Source organism: Thamnophis sirtalis, unplaced genomic scaffold (assembly GCF_051295495.1).
Source record: "Thamnophis sirtalis isolate CommonGarterSnake01/CBP01778 unplaced genomic scaffold, rThaSir2_p1.2 scaffold_4, whole genome shotgun sequence".
NCBI classification, from domain to species: domain Eukaryota; kingdom Metazoa; phylum Chordata; class Lepidosauria; order Squamata; family Natricidae; genus Thamnophis; species Thamnophis sirtalis.
This window is the reverse complement of record NW_028261384.1, coordinates 22,530,116-22,546,611: the sequence shown is the minus strand read 5'-3', so window position 1 is coordinate 22,546,611 and position 16,496 is coordinate 22,530,116. Positions and strand designations below refer to the sequence as shown.

General features: G+C 37.8%; 1 protein-coding gene across 4 annotated transcripts in view; it reads left to right on the top strand.

The window, feature by feature from the left end:
- ACBD5 (acyl-CoA binding domain containing 5) overlaps positions 1-12,292 on the top strand; it is a 32,622-nt gene extending 20,330 nt beyond the window's left edge. For all 4 annotated transcript variants that reach the window (XM_014053168.2, XM_014053177.2, XM_014053159.2 and 1 more), the window contains 7 exons: positions 17-241; positions 2,831-2,934; positions 3,573-3,834; positions 5,292-5,491; positions 6,875-6,916; positions 8,326-8,435; positions 11,792-12,292. In XM_014053168.2, coding sequence (XP_013908643.2) covers positions 17-241; positions 2,831-2,934; positions 3,573-3,834; positions 5,292-5,491; positions 6,875-6,916; positions 8,326-8,435; positions 11,792-11,804 — 956 coding nt within the window. In that variant the 3' untranslated portion in view covers positions 11,805-12,292. The remainder of the gene's footprint in view (positions 1-16; positions 242-2,830; positions 2,935-3,572; positions 3,835-5,291; positions 5,492-6,874; positions 6,917-8,325; positions 8,436-11,791) is intronic.
- Positions 12,293-16,496: the final 4,204 nt, after the last annotated feature.

The window sequence follows — 16,496 nt, the reverse complement described above, 5'->3', positions numbered from 1 at the left end:
AAATTTATCTCCTTAGGACCTTCAGAAGAAGAAGAAGATGCGAAACAAAATTCATCCCCAGATAAGGATCTAGATGGTGTGGTTATCAATGGAAGTTGCAATGCTGTTTCTAACATTGACATAAACAATGGCTTACAGTCCAAATCTAACCTGAATGGCATCAATGTGGATGACGAAATACAGATAAGTGAAAAGTGCCTTGAGTTACCAGTCATCCCTAACTGGGATTCTACTCATCAAGGTACGGTGTTCAGATGCTTTTGTTATCCAAATCCATGTTAATAAGAAAGGTAGGGTAGGGTGGGATGGAATGGGATGGGATGGGATGGAAGAGACTTTATAGGTCATCTAGTTCAATCCCTCGCCCAAGCAGGAGGCCCTATGTATACCATTTCTGACAGTTGGCAGTCCAGTCTCTTCTTCAAAGTTCCCACCACTTCTGAAGGCAAGCTGTTCCATTGGTTGATTGATGTTTGCCAATGTGGCTAATTTTTTAGAAAACATTTCCTCTTGATGCTACTTCAGTGGTGGGTTGCAGGCGGTATGCCCCAATACAGGCGTATCAGAGTCAGCCTGGAACACCGGATACCGCTCCGGTACAGTGCTTCAGAGGGCCTGCCCGCCCATCCGAGCTCCTTACCAGTCTTTTAAGTCTTCAGCGCTTCTGTGCACGTGCCTGGCGCGTACAGCGCCTGCACGATGCTTCGCTGAGCAGCTGGAGCATTGCTGTAGCTTGCGGAGGTGCTAAGATGCATGCACGCACTGCGCATGTGTGCACGTGCATTGCATGCGTCCATGTGGATGCTGCTAGGCCTGTTACAACTGTACCGGTTGGAACGGGATCCGGAACCCACCACTGTGCTACTTGGTTTGTTTTCCAGCATTGATACATATAGGAGAGCAAACAATGGGTTGATGCCCAGTTTAAGTGAAGAATTAATTTAAGTATCCTTCCACATTGTCTGCCATGGTACCATGAACACCGCTTTCCTTTGGCTACAATCAAATAGTCCTACTTTCTGATCATTTATTTTCCTGCTTCACTGGGAAAATTAATAATCCCTACTTACTCTTCTATCTGCTTAAACAATGGAGCAAGTAATGGAGCCCCCTTAAATTTTAGCATCTTTAGAAAAGATGGTCAGCTTTTTGTTTAAGCTGATTAATACTTTTTTATGCAAGCATACTTATTTATAGATATTATTATATCAGGCCTGTCAAACTGGCAGCCCACGAACCAGATGCGCCACATATAGGCCACACCTACCTCGGCTCCATAAAGGGAAAAAATGTTGCGATACATCACGTGACGTGATTGAGTTTGACACCCGTGTTATATACAACCCTAGAGTGGAGAAATATTGTAAAAGTGCTCCAAGTGGCCCTTAATATTTTGTTCCTTCAACAACGTCAACACCTTTGGAAGAAAAGAAGGAATAAGAGTAGGCTGGTGTCTACATATAAAACATTGTATACTGTATGTGGATATATATTAGTGGTGGGTTGCTCGCCGTGTGCGTCCATGTGGGTGACGCTGGGCCTGTTCCAACCATACCGGTTGGAACGGGATCCAGAACCCAACACACACACATATATTTGTATGTGTATGTATATGTGTGTGTGTATGTGTGTGTGTATGTATGTATGTGTATATATATATATATATATATATATATATATATATATATGTATGTATGTATGTATGTATGTATGTATGTATGTGTGTGTGTATGTGTGTATTTAGAGTCACAACCCCTGGTATGCTCAAATATGGGAGGAAGTCCACTGCTTCCATTCTCTGTCCATCGGCTCGTCACAAGAGACCATCCAGACAGAAACCCAATATTTTTACTGTTGCCTTTGTTACATTAGTGTTGTATTTGTGTTGTAGCACAAGTTCTAATCCCAGTAAGGGTATGGCTAGCTGATGAGAGCTAAATAGCTTGAAATAGATCTATACTAGTCTCCCTTTATTTATTTATCAGCACAAATACAACATATATATGTATGTATGTATGTATGTATGTATGTATGTATGCATTTGTATATATACAAATGTAACAAAGGCAACAGTAAAATATTGTGTGTGTGCGCGCGCGCATATATGCACATATGTTCATGTGCACATATGCATACATGCACATATGCACATATGCATACATGCACATATGCACATATGCATATATGCATATATATGTTTTTGTGTGTGTGTGAGTGTGTGTGTGTGTGTGTGTTGTAGATTAATTTCTCAATCTAACATACTCCCATCCATGTATTAACCAATCTGATCATGGTTACACACCCAGACCAGATTGGCCACATTAGCTAAGACTGAGTGAACATTTCTCTGATGTTTATCAATTTGGAAAACACAGAAATGTAAATATACACAAGCCTTTCATGTGCAAAGAAAAAGATCTGACCAACTTAATTAAGAATTGTATATTAAAAATGTGTGATTTGTTTTCCCCTCATGCAGCGTGTGAAAAAATCTTTGAGATATTAATTCTTCTACCTTTGATTTTGCATTAAAACAGTTATTTTAAAATATATTTATGTGCATATTCTTCTTCCCGCAAATTATCGGGATTAAGTTAATTTACAACACAGACACTCACAGATATGAAGATATACAGCAGCATTTTTTTCATTGTAAACTATCATTGCAAAGAAAGATTCAGTTTAGCTGCTTTTTAGCACTATTTTTTTTACAAATTGCTAAGTTAAAAATTAATTCTCAGTAATAGTGTTTGATATTATACAATATTATTGTAAAAATTAAGTATTAAATATCTACTGTTTCTAAGTATTTGCCCATGTATCCACATAGATCAAAATGAAGATACCATTGAAGTGTCTGGAATTCAACTCTTGACAAGTGATTCAGATAGTGAAATATATTGTGATTCAATGGAGCAGTTTGCACAAGAAGAGGTAAATTTGCAACCTGTCATGTTGTAATATAAAAAAATATTTACATGATAATCATTTGACAAATACACAAAATTGTTTTGACGCTGTAAACAGTAACCATCTTATATTGCCTACCTGGTCAAAGAATTCAGCTCAGAATCAGTTTCAGTTTCTAATAAGCAATAGTAATTTTTTCCCAAGAGCCTGAATAGCTTTTGCATCTTTCTGAAGCTTAATGTTAGCTTTAAAAAAGTAATAGTTTACATCTATGCACCTTTGCATTTAATTAAAAGCAGAGTAAGGGGGAAGGTAGTAATTAATGGGGGAGCTTTATAATGAGAGGGATAGAGGTATGTGGCACTTGTGCACAAGGCTCTCAAGATCAGATTATGCTATCGGGCCTGGAGTTCCCAAAGAATCAGTGACATGCTTAAATAACTCCATTGTTGAGCTGGTTGTTTTGTATTCCCTATTCAGCTACGGTTTGTACCTGTTTTTATAATACTTATTGTTGATGTGACTTTTTCCATTTTTAAAAAATCTGTGGTTTTTACATATGATTATACCTATTTGTTATGCACCAGAGTCTCCTTGGGTAAGATGGGCAGCTATATAAGTTAGATAAATAAATAGTGCCTTTTGCTCTTGTTAACTTATAGATCCTGGAAATCAGCTCATCAGTCAAGGAAATTTCCAGAAATCCATTAACTTTCTCGGAAGTAGATTATAATAATCTGTTAGAAACATCTGGCTTTCTTGAACTTGGAAATCACAAAGCAGAAGGTATAAAGGAAGCAGCAACTGAAGGAAAAGGTGAAATTAAGTGCGGTGGTGAAGATGGCAAAGGAAATGATGGAGGCCCTCAAAAAGAGAAGAAAAATGATGAAAAGGTTAACTTCTATGGAGTTCGAAGGGGAAGAGGTATTATTGGAATATAAGTATTTTGTTGGAACTCTTGCATAAATGAGGCATATTTAAACTCATTCTTAACATTTCTTCTGTTAATGGTTTTGTGTATGATTGATACATAAATTATATTTATATATAATACATATTAGAGCTGTGCATATTTTGAAAATGATTCACACTAGAGCTTTGGAACTCTGCTATTTATTAAAGCAGCACATCTTTATTATCTTCTGTGCAAGTAGTCGTGGGTTCCTACCAGTTTGGCCTGGTTTGGTCAAACCAGTAGTAGCTTGGCGGCCTGGGATGCTGGAACCAGCAGTGACCTAGGCCTGGCACGGCCCTGAACTGGTTCTCCCAGCAGCGCCATAAGCACTGCCATTTTTTTGCTTTTGTGCATGCACAGAACAATTTTAGCTGTTCTGCGCATGCGCGCAGCATGCCCCTCAGCAAACCAGCAATAGTCTCTGCCAGAATCCACCACTGTGTGCAAGTCTAGCTTTAAGAATCCTTTTAAAGCAGTGGTATCTTTTTTCACATTTTCTGTAAGATTGGAAAAAGTTTACTTTATAAAAAGCATTGTGCCTTTGCACAATGTACAAGCATCATGAATCTTTTTGAAAAGATACCGTACTTCCCCCAAAACAAGACAGGGTCTTATTTTCTTTTGACCCACAAAATATGACCCACAATAGGGCTTATTGTTTTGGGGTTGCCAGGCGGCTGCTCCCTTGCGAGCGAGCTCCCGAAGAGCCGGCACAGCCTCGGGGGTGAAGCAGCAATGAGGGGACCATGCTCATGAGCAGCCACCCAGCAAACCCCCTCTCCAACCGTGCAGAGCGCCATTCACTGACCTATGGGGTATCCTTAAGGTGCCAAGCCACGTGGCACTCTGCCTGCCCCCCATCTCCCGCGGCTTGGCACATTCGGGATAACCCCTAGGTCAATGCATAGAGTTCTGCCCGGCTGGAGAGGGTGGTTGCATGAGCGCCTGTTCCTCCCCCAGCTCACATGCCTTCCCTCACCTGCCCAGGTCTCCCTGCAGAGCCAGGGCACCGCCTCCGCTGCTGCACTCCGAGCATAACTTCTTCTCCGGTTTGCAAATTCTTCCAGCAGTGGCCACTCTAGGAGTGCGCCCTATGGTTGTGGGCCCTATGGCTCCCCCCTCCAGCCAGGCAGAACGCCACTCCTCAACCTAGCGGTATCATGAAGGCACCAAGCAACATGAGCGCCTTTCCCCCCAGCTCCCGCAGCTTGGCGCCTTTGGGATACCGCTAGGTTGGTGAGCTGTGCTCTGCCTGACCGGAGAGGGGGTTGTCCAGGGGGCTTATTTTCATGGGGGCGTATATTTTTGCCCATGCGAAAAATGTGGCAAGGCCTTAGTTTCAGGACAGGTCGTATTTTGGGGGAAATACGGTATCTAGCTCTGATTCATTTGCTTTCCTTCTAAAAGTATGTTTCCCTTAATTTAGGACATAGAATGTATCCTTTAGGAGATGGTGGCCAAGGTGGACAGATGGGCAGTGGAGGAGATGGAGAACGGTGGGGTTCAGATAGAGGACCTCGGGGCACCCTCAATGAGCAGATTGCAATTGTACTCATACGATTGCAAGAAGATATGCAAAATATTCTTCAAAGATTACATGCACTTGAGGCACTCACAACTTCACAGGTAAATGTATGTGGATTAGTATCCAAGAAAGTCTCTCTGTCTACCTATCTATCTAGTGCCATACAGTTCAATATGGGGTATTTTCAAGGCAAGTATATATCTGAATATCCATTTGAATTTTTAAAAAGTTTTCCAAGGAAGATAATACATTAGAAGCTCTGCCATTACTAGCAATAGCAACAGCAGTTAGACTTATATACCGTTTAACAGGGCTTTTATTGAATCTGGTGAAGAAATGTCTCTGAAACCATGGGTCATGGATTGTCTAGTACAGGGGTGTCAAACTGGATTTCTTCAAGGACCGGATCAGTATTATAGTTCTCCTCCCTGGGCCAGCCAGTGGAAGGGGAGGAGATGTGATGGACCGGACATCTCCTGCAGCATCCTACCAGCCAAAATGGGGTGCAGCCCCCCCCCCCATGTCTTGTTTTGGCTGGCAAAGTGCTGCAGAGGCTGTCCATGCCTAAAATGGGGCACAAGGGTGGGGAGCTTAAGCAGCCTCCCTGTGCCCAATTTTGGCTGCCAGGCACCACAGGCCTATCCTGTGCTATTTCTTGGCCAGCACAGCAGGCCAGATTTAAGCCCCACACGGGCCGGATTCAGCATGCGGGCCTTGAATTTGACACCCCTGGTCTAGTATAGGTTGCTAAAACTTTCATGTGTCTTTGACTGAAACCATCAATTGAGCAAAATGGTACACAGACCCCACCCTAGCCCTCTGAGGGTTGGGTAGGCTGGTCCTATCATCGGCTGCCGGAGGACAATCCAAGCAAGTAGGAAGTTGCTTTCATTACCATTATTTTTTGGCCCTTGATCTATTCTGTTTCTCTGTTTAGGAAAGGAAATGCTTCTAAAACAATAACCCTACATGACATGGGTTGTCTAACCTTTCTTAAACTCTTGTAAGCTTATTAATTAAATTATTTAGCAGAGAATTCTTTTGACTTTGAGGAAATCCACTTCCCACCCATAGCCACATACTTCAGCAAAAGGAAAATAGAGGCAGAAGACATTTTTGAAAGACAGGGCGAGCTTTATCATTCTAATTCTTCTATGAACTGCAGTATCTAAGCTATTCAATCAAAGTGAAAACAAAAATTTTTTTCTAGAGTTTATTTTGTTACAGAACTAACTGAAAGGTCTAGACCAGAAAGGAAAGTTGGAAGAACATTTCTGGGACGTGATAGGGACAAAGAGAGAACAATGAAGTTTACAGAAGGAGGCAAAAGATCTATTGCTTGAGCTAAATTTTTATATGTCATATTTTTAATAAATGTGAGCAAAAACTACACCTGGACAGATCCTCAAAGATATGCTATAATATAAAGTTTTAATTTGAAACATGTTTTTAAATAGTTTGTTCAATCTGGTTTGTGTTTGTAGGCAACACTACAGCCAAATAATCAGCCTGAGGCACCTGTTAAGGTAGATTTTTATTTACTTCTTAATATACAAAGAAATCAGTTTAGAGCTTTATTGTGATTTTCTTAAACTGCGCAGATTAGAATAGAAGATTTTTTTTGCACCCAGTATCTAAGAAACTATTCCAGAAAATATTTTAAATGCTACTTTAACTATATTGAAAAGATGAATGGTTTATTGTTTCATCTAATTAGAGGTAGTTCACAACCTACGACCATAACTGGGATTGGAATTTTGGACTCTAAACAATGATGTCATTAATGACATCATCAAATGACTGGACCTGATTTGGGGGACATTTTTATCATACACATTAAATGAATCTGACTTCTTCAATTGACTTTGCTTATTAGAAGTAAGCGGAGAAGAATGCAAATTGCAATCAGTTGCAACTGTGTTGAATTTATATTTACTGACAAATAAAGAGAAACTGGTACAGATCTATTTCAAGCTCTTTAGCTCTCATTAGCTAGCTAGACCCTTCTGGATTCAAACCTAGGCTACTTGCATATTAGGTAGATGTATTAACCTCTAAGCCACAGGCTCTCCTTGCTTTGTCAGCTATTCTAGGAGAGAGCCTAACCAAATATGGGATGGAGCAAGCTGCTTCCACTTTCACCTTTCAGCCCAATGCAGGAGCCTTCACAGGCAGTCACTTTTGCATCAAATTATATTTGTGCTGAATTTATATTTACTAACAAAGTATTGTTGTAAATGCAAGCTGGTTGCCAAGCACCCAAATAGTGATAACTTGACACAAGGGTTGATACGAAAGTCAAATGTTTGAGGATAGGTAATAAGTTACTTTTTCTGAGGCTTTCATAACTTTGAACCAAGAGTAAATAAATGGAAGTCAAGAACTGTATGTGCAAAGGTTGCATGCCAGCATTCAGACCGAAATGGCCAACAAAAATAAATTGAAATAAAAAACCATATTGAACTTTTTAATGTATGTTAAGAAACAAATTTGTGTTGCTACATTGGCAGCTGCTGACAAGTAATTTAAATCTTTCAATGTTTATTTACTTTCAGAGAAAATACTCAAATTGCAGGACAATTTCAATAGTGTTATGTTAAATGTAATTTTACTGTGTACATATAAAATTTAAAAAATCTCTTCAGAAATAGTAAAGTGTTTGCTTAGCTTGCGATAACATGTGAACCACAGTTTGGTTGCAAACTTAGACAGTAAATCCTTAAAAGTTTTTGTCAGAACAATTATTCCAAAGTCTTGGGAGATGATGGTCATCTTGATGGAAGTGTTTTTAAATAGTTGATAGGCATCTTATTTATGATTTTTGAGTTATATAGGTGATTTTTACCAGGGACATTTTAATATTTAACATTGAAATTTTTATAGCAGGTACTGTTTTAATATTTATTGGTGAACATGAATTTTGTATGCCATTTAGAAACCATCATGGTGGCCCTTTGAGATTTCTCCTGGTACTTTAACCTTTGCTGTTTTATGGCCCTTTGTTACTCAATGGCTGGTGCATTTATATCTTCAAAGAAGAAGAAGGTAAGAATAAGGCATCAATTAGAGTTATACACACTTTATGTCTTAACCTTTAGGAACAACTTAATTCTTACCCCAAATCTTGGGAATAATAAGCATGTTTTGCATACAAAAGCTTGTCATCCATCTTGGTCTGGAAGAAATATACATTCACGAAATTTAAAAGATCAATTCTAGTCAATCAGACTGTGCTATACTGGGAAATACCAGACACCTAGCTAAGATTGAATTTAGCCATCTAATACAAATGTTGAGAATAGCAATAGAATAGAATGTTGGAATAGAATAGAGTAGAATAGATTGTTGGAAGGGACCTTGAAGGTCTAGTCCACCCCTGCTTAGGTAGGAAACCCTACACCACTTCAGACAAACGGTTATACAATCTCTTCTTTAAAACTTCCAGTGTTGGAGCACTTACGATTTCTGGAGGCAAGTTGTTTCACTGATTAATTGTTCTGTCAGTAAATTTCTCCTTAGTTCTCTCCTTGATTAGTTTCCACCCATTGCTTCTTGTCCTGCCCTCAGGTGCTTTGGAGAATAGTTTGACTCCCTCTTCTTTGTGGCAGCCCCTGAGATATTGGAACACTGCTATCATGTCTCCTCTAGTCCTTCTTTTCATCAAATTTAGACACCCCCAATCCCAGCCATCGTTCTTCCTGTGTTTTAGCCTTCAATCCCCTATTTTAGCCTCCAGTCCCCTTGCTAAATCTCCTTTTGTAAGAAGTACATAGAGAATGGGCAGCATTTCCCAAGTTTAAGAATTTTTGAATTTCATTACATTTTTTATATATATGTGGTTTGTTGGACACATCCAGAATATGGAGCAAGGTGCAAAAGTGGAAATAAAGTATAAATAAATGTATCTAAAATAGTGAGAGTATACTAGTACATCTTATGGATATAACCTATCTGCAGATTTTATAGATTACATTGACACACATTTTAATGAATACTGGTAATGGAAAGCATTATGTATAGCTGAAGTGTTGGATTAGGACTGATCTGAAATAATTTCTATCTTCTACTACAGAGGATCAATAGGGTGATTATGGGCTAGATTTGCCTGGTCTTTTAATCTAACTTAACTGGAGGAAAATTGTATAGAGTTCCATCAATAACACAATTCTGTAAAAGATTCTACTGATTCTTAACACAGCAATCTGTTTTCTCCCATTTTTCCTTTTCTTTTTCATTCTTCTTTTATTTATTCAGTAATGCCAGATCAATCAGTGAGGGCAATCATCAAGAATTTGGTGGCAAGTAAAATAGTAGGGCAAGAAAAAACAAATGCGCAGGTATAGAATAAATGACACACCGCTCAACACCAGTAACTGTTGGAAAAAGCTAGGAGTCTAGTGGGCAACTTGTTAAGCATGAGTTAGTAGTGTGCTGCAGCAGTCAAAACAGACAATGCAGTCCTAGGGTACATCAACAGAGGAATAGTACTGAGATCACATGAGATGTTAATATCACTGACAAGTCTGACAAGGACCAGGGTTGATATGATAACAAACTTGCAATATTTGAAGAGCTGTCAGAATGAAGAGGGAGTCAATCTATTCTCCAAAGCACCTGAGGACAGAGCAAAACACAATGGATGGAAACTTTTCAAGGAGAATTCCAACCTAGAACTAAGGAAATTTCCTGACAGCGAGAACAGTCAGTAGAATGGCTTGCCTCTAGAGGTTGTGGATGCTCCAACAAAGGAAGTTTTAAGGAGGATTGGCTGGTCATTTGTCTGGAATGGTATAGGGTCTCCTGATTGAATAGAGGGTTGGACTAAAGACTTGCAAAGTCCCTTTCAATTCTGTTATTCTGTAGAATGGAATAGCACAGAATTTGCAAATTTCCAATGTAAGTAGAACAAGAGTTACAAGATTGGGCCCTGCTTGCCAAACCTGATACGCAACTTTACCTCAGCTATGTACATCATTGTTATTGAGCAATGGAGCGATATGCCCCCCTCTTTCTGAATTCTTTTTCACTGTTCATCGTACTATCCTTCTACTCACCCAGGGCCTCCAGTAGCAGTCCATAATAAGGATGTCTAAAATAAGAGTAAAGGTTCAAAAAGATTTTTGCTATGTGTTATTGGATCAGTTACTTAGAAGTGGAAAATAACAAATCCTTATCTCTGGGTGTTTTCTGTTTTTGATTCTGGCAGATTATAATAATTAACAATGCGGAAGGATTTTTCACAAGAGTGTAGAATTTTTGTTTTGCTGTTTTAAAAAAGGGTTTCTTACAGATACATATTCGAAATTACTTCATAATCAAAGACAAATAGATACACGCCAGGGTACATTGCAGAATTATCTAGTATCCAACAGTCTTGTGAGGAGAGAAAAATGTAGACATGTTGGCTGAATTCAAACTATATTAATCTGAATGCAGTTTTTTGTTTGTGACTATAACATTTATCCTATGGTTGAGGCACAAGCTGCTATTTTATTACACTCAAGGAACATTAATGAGGTTGATTACAGATTTAAAAGAGCAAATTCACCTCTTTAACATAGTATCTTCTTTCTCCTATTTATATATTTTTATACAATTAAAAATAATAATGGAAACTTCCCAAGTCAACATATAGTCTAGATAGTCCTAGACATGATTATTCGCTTAATAACTGAAGTTATGATCGACTTCCCTAGGGATAGTTACAACTTGGTTCTGAATTCCAGCGGCTTTCCCCCATTCCCACAGTCATGTGACCACTTTAGGCCTTGGCAGCTGCTCCACATTTACATCTATTTGCAGTGTCTTGCAGTCACATGACTGCACTTTTTGCTCAAATCTTGTATTCTAGTTTTCAGCAAAAATGTCCCATTGCAACCAACTGATTCACTTAAGGACTGCTGCAGTCACTTTACAATTGCTGTGTTCACATCACCACCACAAAAAATGTCATAAAATTGGCTTGGTCATGTAGGTGACCCTTTTACAATTATCATGACTTATGACTGTAATAGGCAGGCTCTACTATGGTCGTAAGTCAAGGAAGGTATAGATGGAAGAATATATATGAACCTGAAAGCTTTGTTAAATATTTAAGGGTTTCAGTAACAGAAATTGTGTTGCAAAGAAACCTTTTCTGTTTTAAGATTAAAATTCATAAATTGAACTTTATATATAACATTTAGCTTATTAATTATGTACTTACACATTAAAGTTTACACTAGGAAGAATACCAAATGTCTAGCTCTGTTATTTACAAATAAAAGAGAAATTAAGGGGGCATTTTGCATGAATTTTGAGAAATAATCTCACCGGAAGAAATGTATATGTCTGTTATTTTCAGTAGAAATGCATGGGTTTGCGCTGAAGTTGATAATCTGTGCCCCTCCTCTCTCTTTCAGAAAACAGAACTGAGCCATCCATTCCTGATTTTGTTTAAGAACTACTAGTATGAGAAGATTTTGAAAAATACTATAGTTAACACAGGAAATATAAGCTCTGGAATGATTAAAACATCCTTGTATTTTTCCTTAACATCTTTCTTTTTCTTTTTGCACTACTGAAGATTCTATACTTGAATGAGACATTTTTCCTATATTTCTAATAGAATAAATACAACTGTCCTACTAAGCAATCAAATGAACTACAATTATTATGACAATACTTTCCTGATGAACAGTTTGTATAATGTCTTTAATTTTCAGTTCCTATTGGGGAGAAAAAATAAGTCTTTACAAAAGAGAGGAAAAACCTTGAAAGCATGTATCCCCACTCCCCCAAATTCCATGGTACTATAACTGTATGATTTGTTTTATAATAACAGCCTTTTGGTTAGACATGCAATAGATTGAGTAAATGGTACACCCCCAAAGGCCAAAATAAACAGGATTATTACTATTGCATTTAAGAGTATTGAGTCTAATTTCTAACTGCTAGTATATGTGATAAAGTTTTAATAAGTAAAGTGTTTGAGGCTGTTGATTTTGCTTCCACAGATGCCACCAAGATTATATATTTTTAAAAGCTACAAAAGTAGGCATAGCCATACATTTCAGTGTAATAACTGAGTCTCAAATAGCATGATTGATTCAAAGTAGTTCATTGGACAGAATGCTTAAGAAAGGAAAACAGCCCTGAAAATACTAATTTAAGTGCAGCCTCAGGGCAAGTATGAACAAGTCATGAACACGGTCTATTGAATAAAGAGACAGGTACTATCTTTATTCAAAAAATCCAATTTAATTAATACTTAGTCATACTTGCTCTATGATGCTGTTCTGCATTTGTAAAGAAATACTTTGTAAGTGGATGCCAATGGAAAAATGATGTTAACAGCTATACCTTTTCTAAAGCTATGCAACCAACTCTGCTGTTAAATTACTTCCACTGATTAATTAGGACTGGGCAATTCCTTGTACTGTATTCAACACTGGAAGAAATGTATCAAAATGAATAAGACTATGATACTTGCAAGCAGGCTTACTTTAAAGAAAAGTAATATGTCTTAAGAGCTTATATGATTGCTTTTAACTCTTTTCAACATCAGAATGGAAGGAAGCTTTCAGCCATCATCGCAACAGGGGGCACTTCCCACCCCTGCCATGTACAATGCCTACAAGGGGGATGCAAGCAAATCTTAACATGCCCTGGGAACCCTAAACTTGGTGCCATTATATTATCCAAAAGCTAGGTGCTTTCTTCTTAAGACTGAGCGTTCATCAGGGTTAAAACATCCCCTGCAGTTTGCACTCTCTGTCCAGAGATTAGCTCTTGAATTTATAAAACGTAAATCTTTCAGATGTAGTTGTTCAATATTGCAGGTTTAGCGGTCTGTCAGCTTGAGGAAAGGTAAATGCTTCAAGCCAGATAGCTCTTCACACAGGTGCATCTGCAGGATATGGTCAGAAAACTCAAGGTGGCACCTAAGCAAGTGTGATTGAAATTCTGCTCATATTTTATATAAAACTAGCCGATAGCCCGGGGTTGCCCGGGTATTTATTTAAAGGGGGAAAATGTCCAGACCAAACGTAATTTCTAATGTTGGATTTTCCCCCCTTATCAGAGGGAGCCTGCTTGTGGAGTACTGTGAAGTCATTACCATGGCAATTCCACTATGCTGTACAGTAGAAGCCATTTTACAGCAATACAGTAGAAGTCATTTAAAGGCTTGTGTCTTAACAGAACACACATCCCAAGGGACGTTAGGGGTGTCTTACCTCCACAGTATTTTTGTCCAGAGAGTAAGTTATCTATGTACCAAGTTTGGTTGAAATTGCTCTGGCGTACCAGAGTTATGGTGTTACACACACACACATACACACTTTTATATAGATTAGGCAGAATTTGGGTCACATTGTAGGCCATTCTTTAGACCACATACTCCTACCTTCCTGCAACAATTTATAAATTTTAACAGACTATATAGATATGAATATTGTACGAAGCCTTATCTGTCTGTTTCTGTAATGTTTCCATCTTGCTGAATCCAGAACATCCATTTTTATTGTAACAGATAAGCAAAATGTTTGACTGTTACAATAAACTTTTACTGTAAACTTTTAACTTTTCCTTTGTTTTAATCCTTGCTTTCGTACTCCCCATCCCCCAAATTGCTTTAAGGAAATCATTTTAGCATTCTCATTTTATATTTCTGCCTATCGATCCTATCTATATTAGGGTATAACAGCTGTAGTAGTTTTCTAAATGCAGTTAGAAAGAAGACAGAAAACGGTGAAGGCTAATTTTGGGGGGTTGATATGATCTTCAGCTGTTTTGCAGCTTAAAGTGATTGCCTCCTGGTTATAGTGAAAAAGAAAATGAACTAAAACTGACAGGTTTCCACATTTCCAGATAATGATGTGCTACACTGTAATTGATGAAACTAATGGGAAAAAATTCTGCTCTTTAAGGTTTCAAAGTTTGAAAATCAACTTTATATCTATTTATGTACAAATACTGTAATTGCAGAAGTCAAACACTTCTGCTATATTATATAGAACATGTTTTTATGGTTAAATTTTAAGATAAATCACTTGAATATATTGTAAAATAACATTTCAAATAAAAGAATGATAGGCGTATATTACCCTAAGATTTGTTAATGGTCTTGTATAATTGTAAAAGTCAGTTTTGGTGCATGATTAAAGCACAAATTATACATTTGCGGTCTTAATCCTTCCTTAGGCACAAAGCGAGCTGGGTGACATTAAGCCAGTCTCTCTCAGCCTTAGGCAATGGCAAACCACTTCCAAAACATTTTGCCAAGAAAATATGCAATAGCTTGTCCAGTCAATTACTAGAGTAGAATATTGACAAAAGCGCACTAACCCACAAAATAATAATTGTATATTAGTTTGTATCATAGGCCAGGTGAGAAATATCAGGACTCCCAGAATATTGGTGAATTCTATTATCAGTCTTTACATAAATGCATGGATTAAGAATTTAAATGGACACCAGACTTCTGGCTGTACTTCTGGCATGATCAGGAGTGAGTTCCGTGGCCCTTCTCAGCTCTCCTCGTCAGAGGGCTATGATAAGAGCCATAGCCACCACCTGTAGGGGTGGTGAATTAAAGGGAGGTGCCTTGTAGGTCGAGGAAAGCCGCTTCTTTCCTCCCTGATTTGGAAAATCATCCAAAGACGAGGAGCAGAAGCAGCAAATATGGCTGCCATGCTGGGGATCATCTGAATAGCTAAGACAGTGCAGGAGAGGAGAAGGTGAATGGTGTGTGAACTGGGTGAGAGAATACTTTTGGTTGAAATTTGACCCAAAGGAAATTTAAGGGGAATATATATTTAGAACTACTTGTTAAAGCTGCGAACAAGCACTTTGAAAAAATTCCAGAGAATTTGAGAAGAGAATTTTTTTAAGAAATAGAAAATCGAACTCTCAAAGTAAAAAGATGTGGTATTGAGAATGCTGGAATTATGGACCTAGAATATTTTTTATTGATACTGCTTTACTTACTGGATTTATAATGTAAAATAATTAAAATCAGATTTGCCAATGACATTGCAAAGTGGTTGAAGCAGGTTGAAGCAGAGAGCACCATATGTTTTTGAGAGAGGAACTATGCAAGCCTGTGATTAACCAGTTGAAAAACTGAAAATACTTACTGGACTATATGTATGTACTCTAAGACCACTGGAGATGTGAATATTAAATAAGAACTTTAGTTAAAAGACCACTGAATATTATTAATGTATAAGTGACTTGAAGAGGCTTGGATAATTCCCTGGTGTATTTAAATTGATTTGATTGATTATTGATGAGATATTAAAAATTGTGATTTGGAAGCTCTGTTTTGAATCGATTCCTGGATAACTGGCTAAAAAGGAGACCTATTAAAGAAGCAGCGCAAGGCGGAAGTGAGTGGAGAGCTGAACAGAATGGAGCTGATGTTTCAAAGTATTAAGGGCCTTATACAGGAACAACATAAGGAGATGGTGGAAATATTTGATCACATCGATCAAAAATGGGAAAATATTAAACAAGGAACAATGAGCAAAGACCAGGACAATGAGGAAAGAAAGGAGCACCAGAAGGAATGGAGGGGAAAGCAGAATTGAGAAACCAGCAATAAGAAGACGAGGAGATATTACCAAAATTAATGATGATTAAGGAATTAAAACAGGAGGAAAATACTTTATAAAAGATTTAAAAAGGGAATGGGAGAAACAGGAAGATATCTGGAGAAAAGAGATAGGGGCTAGAACAAATAGCTTTAAAATTAGACAGTGGGAAAGGCTAGAGGGGAGAAAAAGTTAGATCACATAGTCAGAATATAGATCTAGAAGTAATGGAATAAAATACTTAAGAGAAGAATATGGGAGGCAAAAAAAAGACTAAAAGTTCTGATGTAGGCAAGAGATGATGGATAAAGAAAAAAAGAGAAAGTAAAAGATCTTCCATGAATATATTTCAATAAAAGCGTGTGTATTAATATTAGAATTATATAGGCTGGATAAATATTTTGTATGTAGTGTGACAGAAATTAGGATAATATTCTAATATAACCAAATATGAAGAGTGAAATAGAGGAATTATGAATAAGAATTAAACATTAATTGGAAAATTAGAGATTGAATGGTGGTATTATTAAAT